General features: G+C 41.7%; 1 protein-coding gene and 1 long non-coding RNA gene across 4 annotated transcripts in view; one reads left to right on the top strand and one right to left on the bottom strand.

Moving 5' to 3' along the window:
* The first annotated feature begins 10332 nt into the window (after positions 1–10332).
* LOC309380679 lies at positions 10333–11632 on the top strand. Its single transcript, XR_014173017.1, has 2 exons — positions 10333–10977; positions 11526–11632. It is a non-coding gene; the product is annotated as an uncharacterized lncRNA (long non-coding RNA).
* A 523-nt stretch (positions 11633–12155) lies between these two features.
* PCSK1 (proprotein convertase subtilisin/kexin type 1) overlaps positions 12156–23661 on the bottom strand; it is a 30546-nt gene continuing 19040 nt past the window's right edge. For 2 of the 3 annotated variants that reach the window (XM_081930554.1, XM_081930555.1), the window contains exons 8-14: positions 21714–21926; positions 19970–20070; positions 18660–18893; positions 17546–17703; positions 14718–14851; positions 14079–14240; positions 12156–13216 (exon numbers count right to left, since the gene is read on the bottom strand). In XM_081930554.1, coding sequence (XP_081786680.1) covers positions 12857–13216; positions 14079–14240; positions 14718–14851; positions 17546–17703; positions 18660–18893; positions 19970–20070; positions 21714–21926 — 1362 coding nt within the window. In that variant the 3' untranslated portion in view covers positions 12156–12856. The remainder of the gene's footprint in view (positions 13217–14078; positions 14241–14717; positions 14852–17545; positions 17704–18659; positions 18894–19969; positions 20071–21713; positions 21927–23661) is intronic. The other variant, XR_014172961.1, reaches the window with a different exon arrangement.

Here is a 23661-nt window from a genome sequence, read left to right as displayed (position 1 = left end):
CTATCTATCTATCTATCTATCTATCTATCATCTATCTATCTATCTATCTATCTATCTATCATCTATCTATCTATCTATCATCTATCTATATCTATCTATATCTATCTATCTATCTATCTATCTATCTATCTATCTATATCTATCATCTATCTATCATCTATCTATCTATCTATCTATCTATCTATCTATCTATCTATCTATCTATCTATCTATATCTATCTATCATCTATCATCATCTATCTATCTATATCTATCTATCATCTATCTATCTATCTATCTATCTATCTATCTATCATCATCATCATCTATCTATCATCTATCTATCTATCATCTATCTATCTATCATCTATCTATCTATCATCTATATCTATCTATCTATCTATCTATCTATCTATCTATCTATCTATCTATCATCTATCTATCATCTATCTATCTATCTATCATCTATCTATCTATCATCTATCTATCTATTATCTATATCTATCTATCATCTATCTATATCTATCATCTATCTATCTATCACCTATCTATCTATCTTTCATCTATCTCTATCATCTATCTATCATCTATCTCTATCATCTACCTATCTATATATAGCTACCTACCTGCCAACTTCAGATAACGCTTCATGCATCACTGAAGTGGATTCTTGTCCATGAAAGGTTATGCCGCAATAGATGTGTTCAGTTTTAAGGTGCTACAAGCGTCTTAGTTGTTTTTGCTGTGATAGATAAAAGGCAGCAACCTTTCTGGAAACGTTTATGTTAAGAAGACAATCAATAGGAAGTGAAATTGACAAATGCAAGAACAGCAGATGGTGCTCTGAGTAACAGAAATCTGATATTTGTCTGGAGATGACTAATCTTTCCATAGTTAGAGAGTTAACCAAAGTTAATCTTGGCTGTGACGCATTATTTGCTCACTCAATGAAGAGTTGGCACAACTCTTTCTGCTCTTGGTCTCAACCAGTCTGGTAAAAAGGGAAGAGAAGCGGCAACGGCGATGGGATGAAAGCTGCTCTGAGTCCCTGGAGAGCTACTGCCAGACAATGCTGGGTTAAATGGGCAAATAGTTTAACCTGATAAAAAGAAGCATCCTATGAAAATCCAGATAGTGTTTAATTTAAATCCAAAAGATAAAGGTGTTATGGTGCTCTTTTTTTTGCCCAAGTTAGAATTGAGGGGTGGAATTCAGTGTTGCGCCATTAGTCCATCTGTGCAACAACCAAACCAGGGGAGAGAGGGAACTTTTCACTTTGTTGTTCAAAGTACCAGACAGAGAATCCAGGACCATGTCAAAACTTTATGGAGGAAGATTATTGGCCCCTTTACTCACCTGATCCCTGTTCAGATGTTAGCTGCAATACCCATGTCTGGTGCTACTGCTTCCTTTGATAGAAAGCTACCATGAAGGAGCAATGAGCAAGGTGTCAAGACACCAAGTCTCTGGGTTAAGTCAGCTCTCCCATCTTAGACTAGAAGAAACAGATAGCTGGTCTTCTTCTTCTTCTTCATTGTCATAAATGGTTGGTAGGGGTAAGATGGTTTGGTACAGTCTCCCCCAACATGGAGACCTCCAGACTTTTTGGGACTACAACTCCCATCATCCTTTACCATTGACCATCCTGGCTGGGGCTGATTGGTTTTGGAGTCCAAAACATCTGGCTAACACCAGGTTGAGAAAGGCTGGTCTGGTGAGACTGATATCACTATTCTGTCGCACAGAATATGCATATAAGCTACATGGATAACCCAAGACTGTGGGTGACATGGGCCTTTGTTTTGAAGCATTGTTAAAACACGGGGGATCCCTAACAACAGCTCATTTCCTAAATGGGCAAACTCTCATAGTAGTCATTTTTGTGTCTCTTTGTTTTCCAGAGTTAGAGGCATATTCTAGCCGGAGCAACAGACCACCCTTAATTTTAGCACCAAAATATGTTGGTGCCCTTTTATCATGATTCATTTCTTTCCAGTAGTTTCACTGACAACAGTGCCAGCCATGTGAAAAGCAATTAGGAATAGTAGATCAGCTCCTTGGGTGACCTAGAAAATAGTAGGTGGCAAAGGCAAATGGAACGGACCCAATAACAGCCTCTGTGTGTGCAACATGAAATGCCATAATTAACTACTTTTCTCGGAGCCTGAACATCACACCCTCCCACACACTGCAGATGTAAGTAAACAGGAAAGATCTTTGCCTCTGCAGGCTACATTTCAGTTCTGTTTCAGGTGAAATTATACGTGCCAACATTGCACTCTGTGGCAAAAAATAATGACGGGTCGTAGTTCAGTGGTTGAGCTTCTGCTTTGCAGGGCGAAAAGAGGGGAGGAAAGCCCCATTGAGCAAGCAGAAGTCTTGCACAAGGCTGATGGGACATTTGAGTTGAATCCTGAGAGATTGAGAATGCTGTGTTTGTCCTTCATCCTAGGAGTGGCAGGAAGTTTTTTTCCAGCAAAGCAAAAGTGGTGATTGGGCTAAGTATCCTGTTATGTACTGAGTTGAATAGGATCCAAAATGCAGCAGTCTGATTGGTCCTAGAACAATGAAGCAGTCTGATTGGTCTGCAGGAACCACCCAATCCAGCTCCAGATATAAGTGAATCCACAACCTGATTGGCCTACAGGAGAATTCTGGAATTAGCCAATCACGTGCATCCCATTGTGTAAATAATGTATATAAAGCAGATACTTTAGGGAAACTTTCATTCCCTCCTCACCACTATGAGCTGAATAAAGAGCATGAAATCTACTCTCGACTCTGAGTATATTTCACATCCCTTGTATTTCCTGTTATCTTGCATCTCTTTTATATAAATTTGTCACTGAGCCACGCACTATTTGACTTGGCTTTTGGAATACAGATGATGGAACATTCCCTTCTTTCTTAGCAAGAATATTTGCCATGCTATGCGTTAAGAGACTTCATGATCCTCAAAGGAAAGGATTCTGCCCTGGCTCACTGCCTTTAATGGGACTGACATATGGCATTGACTTTATAACTAGCCAAGCTTTTATTGCTTTATTCCACAGAGGAACTCTGGACTTCATTAATAAACCTGCAAATCTTTCATTCTAAGTGCACTTCCTTATCAGGCTGTTCAGGCCTGCATTACTGCATGTTTTAGCATTCAGAACATTTTACCGATAAGAAGTATTGTTAAACAAAACATTAGTAGATAAAACAAGAGCAAACCCATTTATTCTTGGCTACCGATATCACAGCAAGGGAAAAGAAATCACTCTCTGCTGTGTATTCTTAGATATCTAAATAGCTGAAGTAGCTTCACCATTAAGAGCTATTTCCCCGATAATCGTTTGGCTACAGAGCCCTTGTTCTTGTCTAGTATCGTAAGAGGAAGATAACACTTGTCTCCATCAAAAGGCATTTTGCCTGGGTGTATCTTAGGGAGAGATGAGAGGGCAAGGCCCACCTCCTGAGCCTGGCTGGGACCAGGTGGCATCTTCCTCCTCCTTTTTCCACTCCCACCCCCGCCAGAACTGTCTCCCCTCTTGGCCATTCCACCATTATAACATTATGTAATCATTGGTTCATGAATTTATTGGGCTTCCTCTTTCCTTCCTAGCTTCCCCCCTCCACCACTTTTGTCATTGAATCACGCATCACACATCCTTGTTTTAAAATTTTAAAATGCTTCAAGTGAATGATCAGAAAGGCAGTGTTTTAACTGCAGAAAAGAAGTAACAAAATAAATAGCTTGATAAGAGTTACAAGCATATTATTTACAGAAACATCAGCAAAGCTACTGTAATATGGGCATACAGACTGTCTTTCAAACACATATAGAACAGTGCTTTTTTTGCTGTGGGGGATGCAGGGGGACGCATACCCCTAAACATTTTGTGAATCTTTGTACTTTTATCCATTTACTGGATCCATTTATTTCCCCTGATTTGAACTATAAAATGGTGATTTTTCTTGAGTCAAAATGAGAGTACAGTGGTACCTCAGGTTACAGACGCTTCAGGTTACAGATGCTTCAGGTTACAGACTCCGCTAACCCAGAAATAGTGCTTCAGGTTAAGAACTTTGCTTCAGGATGAGAACAGAAATTGAGCAGCAGCAGCAGGAGGCCCCATTAGCTAAAGTGGTGCTTCAGGTTAAGAACAGTTTCAGGTTAAGAACAGACCTCCGGAACGAATTAAGTACTTAACCTGAGGTACCACTGTACCCCTAATTTTATTTTATTTTTAGAAAAAAGCACTAGATTTGAAACAAACTGTGCAATCCCTAAACAGGCCCCATGAATACTGCATTCTGAGGCATGTCTCTTCATTGAGTTCAATGGGGCTTATGCCTAGATACACCTATGTAGGATTGCAACCCAAGTCCCTGTCTTGTTACACACACGCACATGCTTACATACACACACAATACACACATAAACACAGGTCAGTTGCTATGAACGTTTTGGAGGAAGGGTAAGATAAAAACATGATAATCAGGAAGGGAGCAGAGCTGGCCCGCATGAGGGTGAGGCAACTGCCTCAGGAAGCACCCTGCCAATGGGCGGCACACTTGTTCTACCACCCAGCTCCTTTGCCCATTTCCCTGCCCTCTAGGGGAGGACAGTGGCTGAATCTACACATACATTAAAAAAATGCTTTGAAAATGCATATATATATATATATATATATATGCTTTCGTAGATTTTCACGGGTACAGGAATGCAGGTTTTGGTGTCCTCGGGTGTCTTCCCGTGTAAAAGTTGGGGTGTCTAGGCGACGTTTCGACGAGGTCTCACTCGTCATCTTCAGGCTGGTGCTTTCGGCTTCTTGTTACTGGAACAGAGCAGGATCTCAGTGTTTGAGTTCCTATAAATACTGTTGAGGGGGTGTGGTGTATAGCCTCCAATGTTCTGGGCAGAGAGGAAGTTCCCAGGCTAGTGTGCCTTTTCTTCTTTTGTTCCTTAATTACTTGAGGGATATCTTGAGTGATTTCTTGAGTGATATCCTGAGTACCACTTAGGTGGGTCATTAGGTGTGGATTAGTTGCTAAAGTCTTTGTGTCTTGACCTCTTGAACTTTGTGAAGAGTTTTTCTGAGAAGATGGCTGTACTGCACTTAGTTGTGCTCTGGCTTGGCTTCGTGTATAGGGGCGAGCTGTGGTTTTGTGGCCTGTGTCAGCCAGATCTGTGTAGGGATTGCAGGGGGGTGCAGCATCCGGAGGTGCCACCATGGTTTGGCTACTGGATGGTGTCTGTAATTTATCTGTGGAGAGGGTCTGGGTTTGGGTCTGGTGTGGTTGATTGGTGATAGCGTTCTGTGTGCCTCTGGATCTGGTGTCAGTTTTTGTGGGGAGGGCTAATTTCCAGATGTCTGGCAAGCGGGATGTGTCGTCACGCTTGTTCATGTTGTGAGGGTGTTTCTCTATCTCGATGGCTTCCATGATTATTCTCTTGTGGTGATGTTCCATGTTAAAGAGCAATTTGGAATCTGCAAAATTAATTTCGTGTCCTGTTTCTTTCATGTGTTGGAAAAGAGAGGAAGTTTTTTCTTCTTTTTTGACGGCATTCTTGTGTTCTGCGATACGTGCATTTATTCGTCTGTTTGTTTGTCCAATGTACGTGGCTGGGCAGACTTTGCAGGGTATTTCATAGACCCCTTGGTTTTCCAACTGGATTTTATCCTTGGGGTTTCTGAGGATATTGGCTATTTTTTGGTTGGTGCAAAAGGCTGTTTTGATATTGTGTTTATGGAGGATTTTGCTAATTTTATCTGTAGTGCCCTTGATATAAGGAAGGAGGGCCATGCCATTGTTTTCTTCTGTGTCTTGGTTTTTGGGGGGTGTTTCTTTTTGGATTAGCTTCGTAACCCTGTTTTGCTGGTATCCATTGGCAATTAACACATTTGAGAGATTCTGTAACTCAGTTGTCAAGTGGTCTTTGTCAGCCAGGCGTTTGGTTCTGGACTCTCATCTCCAGAACCAAACGCCTGGCTGACAAAGACCACTTGACAACTGAGTTACAGAATCTCTCAAATGTGTTAATTGCCAATGGATACCAGCAAAACAGGGTTACGAAGCTAATCCAAAAAGAAACACCCCCCAAAAACCAAGACACAGAAGAAAACAATGGCATGGCCCTCCTTCCTTATATCAAGGGCACTACAGATAAAATTAGCAAAATCCTCCATAAACACAATATCAAAACAGCCTTTTGCACCAACCAAAAAATAGCCAATATCCTCAGAAACCCCAAGGATAAAATCCAGTTGGAAAACCAAGGGGTCTATGAAATACCCTGCAAAGTCTGCCCAGCCACGTACATTGGACAAACAAACAGACGAATAAATGCACGTATCGCAGAACACAAGAATGCCGTCAAAAAAGAAGAAAAAACTTCCTCTCTTTTCCAACACATGAAAGAAACAGGACACGAAATTAATTTTGCAGATTCCAAATTGCTCTTTAACATGGAACATCACCACAAGAGAATAATCATGGAAGCCATCGAGATAGAGAAACACCCTCACAACATGAACAAGCGTGACGACACATCCCGCTTGCCAGACATCTGGAAATTAGCCCTCCCCACAAAAACTGACACCAGATCCAGAGGCACACAGAACGCTATCACCAATCAACCACACCAGACCCAAACCCAGACCCTCTCCACAGATAAATTACAGACACCATCCAGTAGCCAAACCATGGTGGCACCTCCGGATGCTGCACCCCCCTGCAATCCCTACACAGATCTGGCTGACACAGGCCACAAAACCACAGCTCGCCCCTATACACGAAGCCAAGCCAGAGCACAACTAAGTGCAGTACAGCCATCTTCTCAGAAAAACTCTTCACAAAGTTCAAGAGGTCAAGACACAAAGACTTTAGCAACTAGTCCACACCTAATGACCCACCTAAGTGGTACTCAGGATATCACTCAAGAAATCACTCAAGATATCCCTCAAGTAATTAAGGAACAAAAGAAGAAAAGGCACACTAGCCTGGGAACTTCCTCTCTGCCCAGAACATTGGAGGCTATACACCACACCCCCTCAACAGTATTTATAGGAACTCAAACACTGAGATCCTGCTCTGTTCCAGTAACAAGAAGCCGAAAGCACCAGCCTGAAGATGACGAGTGAGACCTCGTCGAAACGTCGCCTAGACACCCCAACTTTTACACGGGAAGACACCCGAGGACACCAAAACCTGCATATATATATATATATATATATATATATATATATATATATATATGGAATTTGCCATTGGTTCAGCAGTGCCATCTAGTGTCAGATTTGCACAATGCACTTAAAATGCACTTAAAACGTCATATTTGCAGCTATATGGCCAAGACTGTTGGCAACCTCTGTGGAACACCTCCCCTCTCAGTGAGAGGAGAGGTTTTCCACCATGCAGTTTTGCTGCTGCTGCTGCTCCTCTGTGTGTGTGTGTGTGTGTGTAGATTTCCCCCCACCCCCAACCTGGTGGTGTGGCAGGGCTTTGCATCAACTACAACTCCCATCATCCCTAGCTAGCAGGATCAGTGGTCAGGGTGGTGGGAATTGTAGTCCAAAAACAGCTGGAGACGCTGCTCAACCCATTGCATAGGCAAATGTGTATTTAGGTTGTCTAGTACACCTGACTGCCATCACAGTAGTTCTTGCATAATGCTGATATCCCACGTTGACTCTGAATGTCATCTTGTCCCAACTGCTTAAGTTGGTGCTGTTGCACTGGAATAGCCACCACTGTCAAATTCATTACAACAGCTTTCCGTTTAGCAGTAGTACTGTTAAGTGATTTTAGACTCAAGACTCAATGGTTTCAACACCCCGGGATCTAATAGACTTAGATGTCTTCATATTGCATAGGTAAAAAGGTAAAGGTAAAGGACCCCTGAATGGTTAAGTCCAGTCAAAGGCGACTATGGGGTGTGGTGCTGATCTTGCTTTCAGGCCAAGGGAGCGGGTGTTTGTCCACAGACAGCTTTCCAGATCATGTGGCCAGCATGACTAAAGTCACTAAACCACTTTTGGTGCAACGGAACACCTTGACGGAAACCAGAGTGCATGGAAATGCCATTTACCTTCCCACCACAGCGGTACCTATTTATATACTTGCACTGGTGTGCTTTCAAACTGCTTGGTTAGCAGGAGCTGGGACAGAGCAACGGGAGCTCACCCCATCGCGGGGATTCAAACCTCCAACCTTCTGATCAGCAAGCCCAAGAGGCTCAGTGGTTTAGAGTCTTTAGACCACAGTGCCACCCACTTACCTATCCTGCATGACTAACCTGTGACCCTTCGGATATTGGGATTATGGAAGTTGTAGTCTAGCAACACCTGTAAGGCCAGAGGTTCAGCACCCCTCCTTTAGATGGCAATGTGCACGACTTCATTTGCTTCAAGATGTCACTGCTTACATTGGAGGAACCTCTGGTTTATTCTGCTGCATTCCTCTGCCCCCAAAGTCCTGCTCTGAGAGCACCACGGCACTTTGAGGCAGTCCTGTGCTTTTCCTTAGATTCAACCCTTCACAGCACTGCCTCGTCTTTGCAAGCAAATGTATTTCACGTGACGTCTCTGTGTTGTGCTTCTTTACAAATGTTAAGACCACACACTCTGGGCTCTGCTATCACATTACGTTGTATTATGCTATGATTAAACAAATGTAAATTTTAACATCACATCACATCATATACATGTGGCTGTTGTCAACTCAACAAGCCATCAAAAATACTTTATTGGACGAAGTTGTTTTGCTCAAATAATAAAAAAATGGTTTGCTGTCATTTATTATTTTTAAAGTTTGTAATAATTTATTGTTTTCAAATTGTGTCTGATAAAAGCTTTAATATGTTATAAATAGCTGTAAAGAAAATATAATTCCCCCTTGAGATAAGACATTCTTTATCTTTCATTTTACTTTTTCACAAAACACAGACTGGCACCAAGAAAAGACTAACAAAAATAATTTAACGTCTATATAATGCACTCTAGGTTGGAAGCATTCAAGCAACAGAATTTGTATCAGAGGACTTTAAATATAGGTCTCATGTAATTTTAGTTACAATATGGGTTACTGATCTTAAATGAACAAGGCTAAACAAAACCAGGTATTCGGAAAGGGTTACAATCATGTATTGTCCATCACTGATGTTAATTAAGGTGTGCAGTGGTAATTTTCACATAATGAATAATTACTTGTTTTGCTGCTCCCTAAAGGAAGCAGCCAGTAATTATCACAATCTAAGCTAGAGGTTAATGAGGGCTAGAAGCACTGCATTATGTACAATGTGGCTCCCAGGTTCTGATAACTTAGCAGAGGGAGGAAGTTAGCATTGGTTTTCCAATTTCCCATTAATCATCCCATCTTTACTTCAACTGTTACATTCTATTAGGTTATTATATCATTGAACTTTCTGTTCCCTACCAGGGTTTCCCAAAGTTGGGTCTCCAGCTGTTTTTCGACTACAGTTCCCATCATCCATGACCACTGGTTCTGCTAGCTAGGGTTGATGGGGGGTTGTAGTCTAAAAGAAGCTGGAGACCTAAGTTTGGGAAACCTTGATCTAAATGTTATTTGAACTAGGGAACTTTATAGAAAACTCGCATCAAATCTGCCACTAGTTTTCAGTGTAAAGTTCATGGCATACGTTGAGGGGCAAATAGAAGGAGAAGAGGAAGGTTGAGAAGGAACTAAACTCATGAAGAGTGAAGCCCTTAACAGCCAATTTTTCACCTCATGCAGAAACTGATTGCTACTAGAGGGATGTTCTCAAAAGGCAAGTGAGCATGCCTCGTGGTGACAACCAATGTAATTAGCACCAAGGAGGGGGGGAAAGATAAACACTTGCTGTAATCAAGACTACATTTTTGCATGCTTTGAAGTTCAATGGGTGCGAACCAACGTCATCATGCACAGCTGGTTGGCACTAGAGTTTGATTTGAAATTATTATTACATAGGTAGCTGCCTCATATTGAGTCAGCTCCTTGGTCCACCTGAGCTCACTGAGCCAGTTCATTGGTCAGTATTGTCTACAGCAGGCACAGGCAAACTCTGGCCCTCCAGATGTCTGGGACTACAATTCCCATCATCCCTGACCACTGGTCCTGTTAGCCTGGTCTGCAGTGACTGACAACAACTCTCCAGAATTCCAGGCAGGACTTTTGCCCAGTCCTATCTGGAGGTGCTGTGGCTTGAAGTTGGGACCTTCTCCGTGCAAGGAAGATGGTCTGCCAGTGAGCTCTGGCCCTTCCCCATGACTGTATTGCATAGAGGAAAGAGGGGTAGAGTGGGGGGATGTTGATCGTCACTATTTATTCACCTTACATTAGTTACATTTTAATGCACTCGTTGATTCAACAGTGTATTTTCTCCTTTGGGATGCATCTTCAACATAATAGATTATGGCCTTATTCTACACAAAAAATGTGCACATGGGGAAAAGGTACAATTCTACTTAACACCCTGCAATTTATACTTTCTTTTGAACCTTACCTGATGATTTAGCATTTCCCCTGGCAGTCACCATACCTGTAGCTAGATGATGTGCGAGTGATGTTTTCTGCCACAGCCCTTTCCCACATTTTCTCTCCTGTCCTCTTGATTTCCTTTTCACTGCTCTTGCGGCCTCTGTGCCCACATTATGTTTCACTAGTTATTTCCTTGATGTCCTCTCTTTCTCTTTCTTTCTTTCTTTCTTTCTTTCTTTCTTTCTTTCTTTCTTTCTTTCTTTCTTTCTTTCTTTCTTTCTTTCTTACCTCTTTCAGCCTTGGCCATGGTCCCTACAGACACTGCCTCACCTAATAAAGCAGCCAAGCCAGTCTAGGTATCTTTCATTGAAATGTTTCTTCTGCATTCAGTTTCCATTTGTTCTTAAAAGCCCTTGTGCCTCTCTTCCCCGGTTTTTCATTTCTGACAAAATAGCCTCTCTGCTAGATGTTGACAAATGTGTCATACAGCAAGAAAATCACCACAATAATGCCAGATCTGGCCAGATCGGAGTTCTGGAGGTTATCTGAGGCAAGTTCCTAAATTTGCTTTTTAAATAGGCTCGACACCGAGCCAACCCTTGAAACCCCTTTTATAATATATTTTAACTCCTCCAGAGTTTTTAAATAGTTTTAATAGTTCTTTTAGCTTGTTGCTTCTAAAAAAAAAAAGCCCTTCTTGTTACCTTGTTATCTTAATGTCCGGAGGGTTTACTCCCCACGCTGCCACTCTCCTCAAGTCTGACCGACAATAAGGAAAACGGGTGACAGCTGATTTATTGCCAACTCCGTGTTATGCTCTGAACTATAAGCTATCAAATTACAAACAGCTATCCCAAATCTTGCCTCAATTTGGACCTTAGTCTACAGCTGGGTGGAGTTTCCGACTTCCTAAGAGACATAGTTTTTGAAATAGGAAGAATAACCCCTGATTGGTAACAAAGATTTACAAATGGTACTTACTAGAAAGAAACGTAGGGACCTGGGGATAGTGACAAGCCCATTGTTCCAGGAGTGTTATGAGAAACAGAGTAAAATCACGCAGATCTGGTTAGATTCAGCATTTGCTATTTATATTTAGTACTCTCTGGTTATATTAGGGCTTTCCCCCAGGAAGCCTGTCTCTTGAAATGTATGGACTTAGTTTTGATATTTTTTTTGGGGGGGGGGGAGAGTAAAATTAGCACATTCAGTGCCTAATAGGGCTATAGAGTTTTAACACCAGCAAAAGGGCCTAACTGGACTCATTTGATCCTGATGCCCAGGTTTTGGCATGGTACTATTCACATCTGCATTTCTTCCTGTGCCTTATTAAAGAAGACTGGTGCTGGTAGTATCCTATTTACATTTCCCAGGATCAGATTCTATATAATCCGTGTAGATTCAAGCATGGTCTAGGTGTCGTATAGGATTCTCCTAATAAGTGGATCAGGGCTAAGAGGTTCAACATACAAAGTAGATAGTCAGCTGATTGTCAGTGCTTGGGCCCAGCTACATTTTTTACTTATAGAGGCGGGTGGGTGTGGCTTGTCCCAAATGGTCTGGCAGGTATATTTAGGCATGTGGACCAGAGATGCCCCACTGCTGTTCTTGAACCACAGTGGTAGAAACTGATTGGCTGTATGGAAGAAATTTTTTTGAAGGAGTGTTTTTACATGTGAATCCAAACTAGGGCAGGGTGGGGGGTATTTGGGGTTGAAAGGAGTTGGCTGGATTTTGTGACAATACTGCCTTATTCCTTCTGAAAGGAAATCTTCTCTATGGGTTAAAGAACTCACTTCAATTAAGGAGACGTTAGATAATCGCTGGCTTTTGGCCAGGGCACAGCCTGACTCCCTCCTTCGGCAATCTTCGCGGAGCTCTGGCCCAATGGTTACCATTGATTTGAATCAAACCAATTTTATAATGAATGATTTTAGAGTGTTGTGTTGTGTCATACTGTTGTACTGTTTTATTGTTGTTAGCCGCCCTGAGCCCGGCTTCGGCTGGGGAGGGCGGGATATAAATAAAATTTATTATTATTATTATTATTACTATTATTTTTTGCTTGAAACAATATCCCTAACTGCGATTGGTAACATAATTTTTTGGACAGGGCCTGCTGTATTCAATCTCTAGTATTTTCTCAAGTTGGTGAAATTGTCTCATTCCCGAAGGAAGCTGCCTGTTCTCAGGATTACTGAAAGCTTTCATAAAGGTGTGATTTCCTCACATCTAACAAGCAGCCCAATCTCTTTCTCCTAAAGAAGATAGTTGGCATGCGGAAAGCCATAAAAGTGATGATGATGATGCAGATTGAATAAGTGGGAGCCAGTCTGGAATGAGGAGTATTAAGAAGATGGGGTGGCTGTGAATGTTTCCAACCTAGTGCCTTATTCTATATATGTATATCTTAATCTTTTTCTTTCAGAATGTCAACCAAGGCTTGGAGTAGTCTGTCATCCCGATGCTTGTATGGTTTGCTAGTGTAAAAAAGGTCAACATAGTCACTATACAGAGACTCCTCTGAGTCTTTCAGCTGAGAGGCTTGGTTTAGTTTCTCAAGAGCTTGATAGTAATGTTCATAGGGAATATTTGAGTTTTCACTTAGCACCTTTTTTGGTACTTGATTCCCACCCATCTGGTCACGAAAGGCATTTTGCAGTAGCCGGAGCATTGCATCTGACGAGGCCACTTCCTGTAATTTATCTTTGCCAGTGGTACTTTCTGTCACCTTCCTTTTTCCACTCAGGTTCTCCAGTGTGGTGTGATCCTGAAATATATATATATATATGTATGAGTGCGCCAAATGTCAGGAGCCATTGAATATTAGCAAAAGGAAAAAGAACTCCACATGTTTAAAGCAAACGCTGAGCAGATTGGAAACCCCAAGTCAAAAGTTCAATGTTGCCTGTGGCGGTTGAACTCATACAACCAGCTGTTCATGGGCTGGGGGCCAGCACACTCAAGCTTTCCTCATAGCTATTGTGTGCAAAGGGGCCATAAAACAGAATGCTCCATGCAGTGTGATGTGAGCTATCAAAGTTCACTTGTGTTCAGGTCTGGTGCCAGTGGTCAGCCAGGTCAGGCATTGTCTAAGAGCCTGAAAAGGGTCCCTCATTGCTCTGACCCAGCAATGCTTCCATTAATGGTGACCACCTGTCATCTAAATGTACCCAAAATGCAAGGTCTATGCTTCGATAAAATGTACAGAACCCATTCTATGGATCTATGGAATCCATATATTTCATATCTATATATTGCTGGGGCACTGTGTTTTGGCAGGTGGCCACCATGGTTGGAAGCTGAGCTTCACTTCCATTCAAAAGAGGAACCACCAGGGACATCTAAAGGTCATCAGGTTGGCAAACGTTGCATTAAGCTATCATGACTAACAGTTGCTGTTGCATCCTTCATGAATTTATCCAGTCCCTTTTATAGCCATCTAAGCTACATAATAGCCATTGCCACATCTTTTTGCCTGCAAATTCTGTACATTAATTAGATATACATAGACCTAAGAATGGAGGAATTCCAGAAAGACAAAAACATTTTAAAAGGGGAAATTTCCTCCTGTTTGATTCTAATGCTACAAGGATGCTTCAAGGATGGGTATGATGAGAATAGATTGATACCTCTACAAAATCCGTCATCTTTTCCGCACCTCTCCTGTCATTTTGGACAGTATTGTATGATGTGTAGATGCGAGGTTTCTTCATGTGCTCAGGTCGAGCTGAAGTGCCATGCAAAATCAGCTTCCAGTTCACAATTCTTCCTTCATTTTGCAATCGTCTAGACTGGGGGTCATAGCAGAATAATTAGTCTTTTACATTGTACAGGTGGGAGACAGAGGAGAATAAACTGGTGGTGGCAGTGACTCCAAGTGCAACACAAATGGTGTGTAGGCCGGCTGAATAAACATTTTAACCATTCTACACACTGTTTGTGTTACTCTTTAAAATCCATACATTGTCCTGTTGCATTTATTTCTCAGTACCCCAATTTCTTCAAAATAAATACATGCCTGCTCTTTAAAGCTGGCAATGAATCATTGCTTCTGTCACAATGTGCAAAAATAAAGCATTGATCTTTTATTAGAAACATTGATATCTTCTTATCTCAGCTGAACTCCTGGATGATAATTTCCAATCAAACTAAAGTGATAGGTATTTGCGGCGCTGATTATATTTCCTCGCTTCTGGCCAGAAGGGGCTTACACCCCTCGTATCATTTCACTCATGCATTTGACTGCTTCAGTAGCTTCCCCTGCTTACCGTATCAACAACTTTTAAAGTCCATGTGCCTGTTGGATTCTCTCCCCAAGTGTGAACTGACATAAAATCCCAGTCTTTAAAGCCATTGGGTGACTTATCTCTTTGCCGTTCGGCTAGTAAGACTGTGGTGGTCCCTGTATTAGAGGAAAGGAATAAGAATCCCAGGATAAGGTCACACAAGGAAAACTGATGAGGCTTAGCAGACAGTGATAAATACAGTGTCAGCTCTGGAGACACAGAACGACCTTGAGTTTCACAGTCTGTACCACTTAGGTTCACTGAGGAATAAAGGAATAGCTTGTTTTCTCTCAAGAGCTATAGTAATATGTGGATTTGGGAATACTGAGTTCCTGTAGATCATAATGCACTGCCAAAATGATTCAGCACATTGAACAAATAAAATCAATGACTGAATACACTGTATACTTTCCTGGAAGTTTAGAAATTAGGCATTGAGATCCGTCACTTACAAAATCCACAACTTCTGACTGAACAGCCCCCTGCACTGCTTGACAAGCTGCTCATAAAGTGGGATGTGAGGAGGGACCTCAGCTTGTTATGCAGAGATCCTTGGGTCAGAAGACATAAATAGGGATTCTCCAGTGATTGTTTAGAAACAAATGTTTCTCCAAGGACTTCCATGGATCCCTGCCATTATCTGCAGCTTTTCACATCATTGCAAAACTCATCAAAACGAGTTAAACATTAGCTCCCTGTTGAAAGAGATACTTGGGCCACACTACCAGCACCATCCCTGACACTGGAAGTCTTCTCCTGCTCCACTACCAAAACCCACACATTGGACATGGACATCTGAGCAGTGGAAGCCAGGTCTAAGCAGTATGCAAAGAGGTTTCCACAGAAGCTGTAGTCTTGATCACCCAGGTTTCCAGTTCCTGTGAAATCCTATGCATGGAGAGTCAACATACACCGAATTCCATTGCTTAGATGTCCATGCCTAAGAGTAGGGCCAGGTAGATGCACAAACTCAAGGATGGGGATAGTAGCATGGCTCTGCTTCTCCTTCAATATATAGTTGTTGTGCAAGATTGTATGTTCTGCATATGTTGAATGGAACTAAAAACTTGTCCATTAATGTGTCGATATACTGCACAGGCAAAAGGAAAAAAGAAACTGCCATGAGGAGGGGAAATGGCCCTTAAAGGCCTGAAAGTCTTGGCTTTGGCTTAGTTTTTCAGTAATTGGTTCAGATTTTATGATTGGGGAATAAGATTCAGAATATAGTATTGGTGGGAGTACATGGGCTATGATCAGTGCCTTTGTCATTTATTTTAATGAACATAATAACATGCCTTATACTAAGTCATACCAATGGTCCATCTAGCTTAGTATACTGGTGGGTAGCAGCTCTAAATTGATTGACAGCAGGTTCAGAAACAGGTTTCCTCCTTGGGGATGCTAGGAATTGAAAGGGGGGTCTGCTGCATACAAACCATGTACTCTATCATTTTCTCTTCTCTCAATTTGCTTTCTGCAACACATTTGTTTGAGAGTAGTCCTGATGACAATCGGCATGCTCTGGAGCAAGCAACTTAGAGATTACAACCTAAAGGAGTAGATAAGGGAGGTGGCGTCCCTATTTTGCAAATTGACAGGTTTTGTGATCTCTCACACTATTATTTTCTTTATGGATGAAGCACCAGAAAGCTCACTTCTAATTTTAATGAGAGCTTGAAGGGGCCCTGAGGATTGGTCATGAGAAACAATAAATTTTTTTTTAAATGCCTAGAAGCTATAAAATGGAAGATATAAAATAGGAGAGCTCTGTTGTAGATGAGTTCTGTTGCTAAGACAACAATGGCTAGTTGCAAATAGATTAAACTCCACATGCCCTCAATAAGGGAGAGTTATATTTCAATTTTAACACTGCTGGACCTCTCTACTTTACATTATTGGCCTTAGCAGGGATTTATGTACACAATCTAACTAAGGTGGAGCCAAGGAAGTATCCCCGCATCTTAGTGAAAGTGGTGGCGGACCTTTTCAGAGGCTTTCTGCAACAAGAAGCAACATCTCGGTAGGTGCTACTCTTTGAGAAAGCCCCAATGGGGATGGTGCTAGACCATGATGTGCAGCCTCATTCTCAGAGTACTCTGGGTTTTAAAAAAGAGATGGTTGCCTCAATTGACTTCCTCCACTTTTTCTTCGCACCTTTTGCTTAATCCTCTTAAATCACTGAAAAAGTGTTCCATGTGTACTTTCAGCAAGGTGATGCTACCAAGAGCCCAGGTACAACACCTCTGCCTTTAGCCATTGTTTTTCCCTTGCTTAATTTGCCAGAGGGAACATGAATCATGGCCATCTCCAAGAAAACCATGGAGTAAATTAATTTTCCAGGAAGTGGGAGCTGGAGGCAGGTACACAGTATATAGATTGGGGAAGATATTTCGTTTCCTTTTTAATTTCCTTCGTGCTTTCATTTCTTTTTCCATTATTTTGGATTTTCTCCTTGAAACATGCACCAGGAGCATTCTGGTGGCTGGCTCACCCCTCCCCAAACCCATGAAAATCTCTGGATCAAATGCCTGCTCAGTTCTGGTAGGTTTGTTAGAAGATATGCATGTTGACATGCAGTTGTGCTTGCTACTGGCAAACAATGATTTGCCATCTAAAAGCGCCCTCATTGATTTTTAGTTTGACATTTCAGGGTTTTTTGGTGTGCTGATACTAGCATCCCACTTCCCAAAGGGATGCTTAATCTTTGCAGCTCCCAAAACATTACAAAACAGCTAAAAGAAAAGAGAAACTGGTTGTGTCTAGGGTATAATTACTAGACATAGCAGAACTAGGTAGTTTGTCTCCTGTACCTGATGGAGAAGTCAGGGTCACATGAAGATCACCTCTGCGGGAATATTCAATCGTTGCTTCAAATTGTACATGTTCCAGGGATTTAATGGCATTTTCTTGACCTTCACAAGCTGTTGTGGGAATTTCAATGGTAACTTCACCACTAGATCTTAATAACCTGGCAATGTTACAAGGAAATTATCAAGTTATTTCCCCCCCAATGTCAATTTATTCTCTTCATTTATTCAGTGAGGTTCTGTTGCCTTTTTACACTTGTGATATTAATAGTCTCAAGGTAAGATATGGACATTTTGCTTCATTTATTGTTCCTGTAAAGCTCCTTTGAAATAAATTCTGGGTGTAATTCTGGGAGCAGGAACGTGTATAATGGTTTTTTCATCCCACTGTATGGGGGACCCCTAGTCTTTCACAGGTCCAGCATCAGCACTTGAACTGACAACCTAAGCCAGGTTCAAGGATCCACTGGTCTTTGATGCTTGCTCTGTACCAGGCAGCTATGGGCTAAATTTCCCACAATGCCCAAGATTACAATGCTACATACACCTGTGAGAGCCATGGGGAAGTTTTCAAAGCAGCCTGGTATTGGGGTGGTGGTGGCACAGAGCAGATATCATTTCTGTCTTCTCTGGCAGCAGCAATCCAGGTCCAATCCATTACCCTGAAAGACTTTTGACTGGATTGAACCTGGAACCATTTACATGCAAAGCCAGATGTTTTGCTACCAATGACTAGTAGTCCCTTTCCAATTCTTCACCTTCTTCTTGTTCTAATGCACATGAAAGGGAAGCAGTAGACCAGGAACACTGTTTTTTTTTAACTTAAGTGAGTTGCTGACTGGACCAGACCCTCTATGCTAGCTTCCCAGCAGGTGGATCATTGCTTCTTACATGGAGGGAGCAGGATGAGGTGGCAGGGAGGTAATCACAATGCAAATGCACTGACAGAGCCAATTGGAAGCAACCGCTTTTGTTTGCACCACCCTGACCACCCTGCTGCCTTTCTCCTCTCTCCTGATAAGCAACAGTGACTCACCTTCTAGGCTTTTCAAGTGTCTTTAATAGGATAAAATATTTCTGGTAGACATAGGCTATTAACTAACAATGGAATTCTTACCTTGGTTCAAAGCTGCTGTCCTTAACAATGCACTCTTTCTTTTCGGGTACTTCTTTCCAGGTTTTAGGGTCAGCCAAATCTACCAGTGCTTTGGCATTGAGCAATCCAAATCCAAATCTGCTGTTCACCATCAGTCCAGCTCCATTCTTCTTCCATCCCGGATTGTTGGCCAACGGATCAAATTCAGATGTCCAGACTACCAAATGTTGCATATCTCTCCAGGTTAGATTAGGACTATCACAAACAAAATTCTAGTCAATTTCTAAATATCTCACCTAATGGTATTTGGCCACAATCCACTGGAATTTTCTTCCACACACTCAGCACATTCTTTCCAGTGGGTGGGGCTAAGCTCATGAATTTTGGCATTCTTAGCATAATATCCTGGGGCTTTCATGCTGTCCACTGTTCTTCACATAGTTCCATCAGTCAACAGATCCCTACTAGGTTCTCCAGGCATGTTTTTGCAGGGACTTTTACAGAGAAAGAGATTATGTTGTGTTGGCTGGAATAGTAGGTTAGAACAGTGTTTCCCAACCTTGTGCCTCCAGCTGTTTTTGAACTACAACCCCCATCATCCCTGACTAGCAAGACCAGTGGCAAGGGATGATGGGAATTGTAGTCCAAAAACAGCTGGAGGCACAAGGTTGGGAAACACTGGGTTAGAAGATCAATGCTACTTCATTATATAACATTTGTTAAGTCGATTCACTATTGTGTCATAATACTATTCCCCATTATATATATCTGCAGCCTTCACTGTAAACATTTATGAAGGCAATTTTGGGGTTGAACAAGGAAGATCATAATGATTTATGGATTAAAGCTTTGTTCTTTCTCTCCCACCCTTCTTTCATTCAGCCTCTGAGAAAGATCACCACCTTGAAACTTGCAGGGCGTCTAATTCCTAGGATCTAAATCCATAATTGTCAATGCCAGTGGCTTTTATATTTACCCTGCGTTGGATCCATATTTAGTCATGCCTGGAACCAGGGGGATGTAAGTTACAGAACAGTTCTAACCATGTCTACTCAGAAGTAAAGTCCTGTTTAATTCTGTGGGGTTTACTCACAGGTAAGAGGGGTTAGGATTGCAGACTACCTGTATGTCCCATTGATCTACTCTAAACATGATTAAGTCTGGAGACGAGCCTATATGTTAAACATTGTGAAGAACAGTGAGAGCCGATTAAAAACAATCCAGCTAACTTTCAAGACCTGAACTGCTGGAGGGTTTTTGCCATAATTTTCACAGTGATGATAACAAGAAAGAAAGAGATGGGTACTAAAAGGGAGTTTAAGAAGACTTACTTGGCCTCCAGTGCGAGAGCAAAGATCCCTGCAGCTAAAGGAGCAGAAGCAGATGTCCCAGTGTGTGTGGAAGTGCAATCATTATGAAGGTCAGCACTTATCTGAAGGAGATAAACATCATAAATTACAGAATTTGAGTTTACTGTCTCCATGCACTAAAACACTCTTGTCTATGGGTGGGATCCAGAATGAGTTATGCTTAGAACAAACTCAATAATCATGTCTGATTGTTGAGCCTGGATCTAGTTCCCATTTTTGTAATGAGTCCAACCTGAGGACACATTTGACTCTTTCTAATAAAATAACGTGGATGAGATTGGAAGACTCTTCTTTGCTGCATGCATTTTAATTCTAGTTTTTGGATCCAAACATTTTTTGCACTGAAGGAAAATATGTCCAAGTCAAGCAACTTGCCTTATTCTGAGATCTCAAGGAGCATACAAGTTAGCTTTCCATGTTTACAAATGAATCATAAAGCACATTGCTATGTTGGGTTTAGGAATTTATAAAGAGCTTTCTGGCTTTAAAATCACAGAGTTTGAGACTGAATGCTGTTCTTCCCCTCCAACAGAAGCAGAACACAGTCATTCAGAAAATGAAGTGGGTGATTTATTAGAAAATGAAGTTTCCCACTTAGATAAAGTACCCAACATGTCAGCAAGGAAAGGTACAATGTGTGGAAGTGAAGAACTAATGACAGGGCATATTCTTATTTGCACTTACTTAGCTTTATAAGTCAACCCCAAACTGGAAGTATTTCTGACCAATCACAATTCAGTTATTTTAACCCTCATCTCTGTTTCACAATCAGACCAGGGTTCCCCCCCCCCGCCCTTCCATGCTATAGGAGCAATATGATTGCTACTTCCATGTGGTTTTCTGAAAGCGTTGCAGTGGGTTTGCATACTACCTCCTGTTTTACACACATGACAAGAAGGGTGATCTGTTCGCTGCAATATTAAATCTATCAGTTGGTCTATGAGCAGAGATGTTCCCTGCCATGAAAGGAACAGGAAACCCACAAATTTTCTACCCAAACACTGAAAGCAAATTCAATCCAATTCCCTGTCCAAGAAGCACAATTCAAAGTGTTGGTGCTGACCTTTAAAGCCCTAAACGGCCTCGGTCCTGTATACCTGAAGGAGCGTCTGCACCCCCATCGTTCTGCCCGGACACTGAGATCCAGCGCCGAGGGCCTTCTGGCGGTTCCCTCATTGCGAGAAGTGAGGTTACAGGGAACCAAACAGAGGGCCTTCTCAGTAGTGGCGCCTGCCCTGTGGAACACCCTCCCTTCAGACGTGAAGGAAATAAGCAGCTATCCTATCTTTAAAAGACATCCGAAGGCAGCCCTGTTTAGGTAAGTTTTTAATAATTCTGTATTGTTTTTAACACTCGATTGGGAGCCGGCTGGGGAAACTCAGCCAGATGGGCGGGGTATAAATAAATAAATAAATAAATAGTGATACAGAGGCAGTTTGGTCCTTCAGGGTGACAGATTTGAGAGAGCCTCCTCTAACCCATAAGTGACATTCTTTTTTTCAGCAATCAACACCATGAAGACAAAATTATAGATCACTTTTTGCTCTTAAGTGAAAGGTTGTTTTGTCTTATCATTAGGGAAATGCAGTATCCTACAGCCCACTACAGAAGGACTTGGCATATTAGAACATAAAACATGGATCAGGCGATTTCCTCCCCTCCCCTCAAAAATGAAAGCTTGTTAAATCTGGTAAAAACAACCTACAATTTTCTGGTCAGTATAATCCCCACTGCTGTATGCTGTGGCCATTGTTGAAGAGCACTTCTCTGCATACCAGGGAGAATGGCCTTGTTGAGAAGCACTGCTGATGGAGATCGTGTAGATGCTATCTGTGTAGCCATCACAGTCACAGTTGTCTCCTTGGCGGCCGCCATTCCCAGAAGCCCAGACGAAAATAGAACCTTTCCCCTTTCGCCCCTGTAGGAAATGAAAGGAACAGCATGGTTATCACAAGGGTAGAAGCCCCTTATGCTGTACGTTCCCACAAAAAATCATTGTTGCAGCCATTTCGTAGGCTGAACTGAACACATCAGCAATAAGTGAGCTATATAAATTGATTGAGAAAAGGTTATCTCCCTTTTTTTGGAATAATACAATATAACACTATATAACAATTTGCAATTGGTGCAAGAGTACAGCACTTCATTCGCTGCATGGCTATAAGGTCTCTGGAGAGTTGCAGCCATACAGAGTAGACAATACTAAGTAGATGAACATTCACTGAGTAGCTATAAGAACAGTCTGAAGTGGGAAGGGTCAGTCATGGAAGCTTGAAAATGAATGCAGTTTCTCTCTTGTAAATGAAAGGATAACTTGATTAGGGAAACCCTCACATGTGGTCTAGTGCGGTACGGTGGATTGGAGACACAGGGGTTTCCAAAGGCTTGACCTCTTAAGGCTAAGGGGAATGAGACAGGAGGAATATGCGGTGAAAACTTCACATTGGGGGACAAGGTGGTTTTTAGTGATGGAGGGGTATGAGGGGTGCTTGGTTGAATAGCATGGCTGTGTGGCTGATGAATGGCTGAGGCTCCATACTAAAGAATGTGGTTTGCACGTAGAAGGCTCCGGTTTCAGTTCCTGAAATCTCTAGTTAAAAAGATCAAATGACAGGTGATGAGGAAGCTCTCTGCTTGAGACTCTGGAGTGTCACAGCCGTTCAGAGAAGACAATACTGAGTATATGAACATTTCTTTTTTTAAAAAAAGAAACATTCAGAATTATCCTTAGATACATAGAACAACAACTTCTAAAGCTTTAGCAGTATCTAACATCACTTTTTACAATAGGGGTGGTGTTAGCAATTGCATCTGAATTTCCTGTGATTTGCTCAACGGAACAATACACAGTCAATATACACAGAAAAACAAAATGTAACCAACAGAAATAATTGCTCTGAGGGAACACCACCGATTCCAGGTATATATTTTTAAAACAACACTTAAATAGATGCTAAGAATTCATTTCATTTCCATGAATTTCACGTATAATATTGCTGATTTATTACCCATGTGACTAGTGTATGATTCACACAAGTGCATTGGCATTTCAAGTGTTCTATGTTTGGCGTGTACTTTCATGGCAGCGGAATAGCAAAATATATAATCTGTGCCTTCCTGTTGTTTCAAAATCCATGACTCTCCATTAGTTAAAGTCAGGGACCAATCGCCCCCGTTGCCTTTTGAGTCTTGGGTGATGAGTGAGAGGCAGCTATAAAAATGCAAACACTCAGAGCTAGAGCAGCATGAAAAAAATATATTGGCTAGATCTTGTAGTAGCTTACTGGTGACCTTTCAGCAGATAGTTTATGTTGAGTCTTTTTTTTAAAAAAAATGAATTAATGAACTTACACTCACTATAAAGAACAGTGTGGTCGACTATTAATCTGCTTGGGTGAATTTCCAAAGAGGACAAAGAGTAGTAAGAAAGAAATTATTGCTGGTAATGTTTGTAAGGAATGCATTTGATTGACTGGAGTGGGGGTGGGCAACTTCAGGTCCAGGGGCAAATTTGGCCCTCCAAGACTCTTTATCTGACCCATAGAATTCTCCCCCAAACACATCCCTCCCCAGTCCTGCTCCATGCTCTTCCCGACTGCCTTTGCTTGGCAAGAATTTGTCATTGGACTGTGACAATGCCTCTTTGCTTGCCT

This window comes from Podarcis melisellensis (assembly GCF_964234715.1).
Source record: "Podarcis melisellensis genome assembly, chromosome: 11".
Classification (NCBI taxonomy): Eukaryota; Metazoa; Chordata; class Lepidosauria; order Squamata; family Lacertidae; genus Podarcis; species Podarcis melisellensis.
The sequence above is the reverse complement of the archived record's forward strand: the minus strand, read 5'-3'. Positions and strand labels throughout refer to the sequence as shown.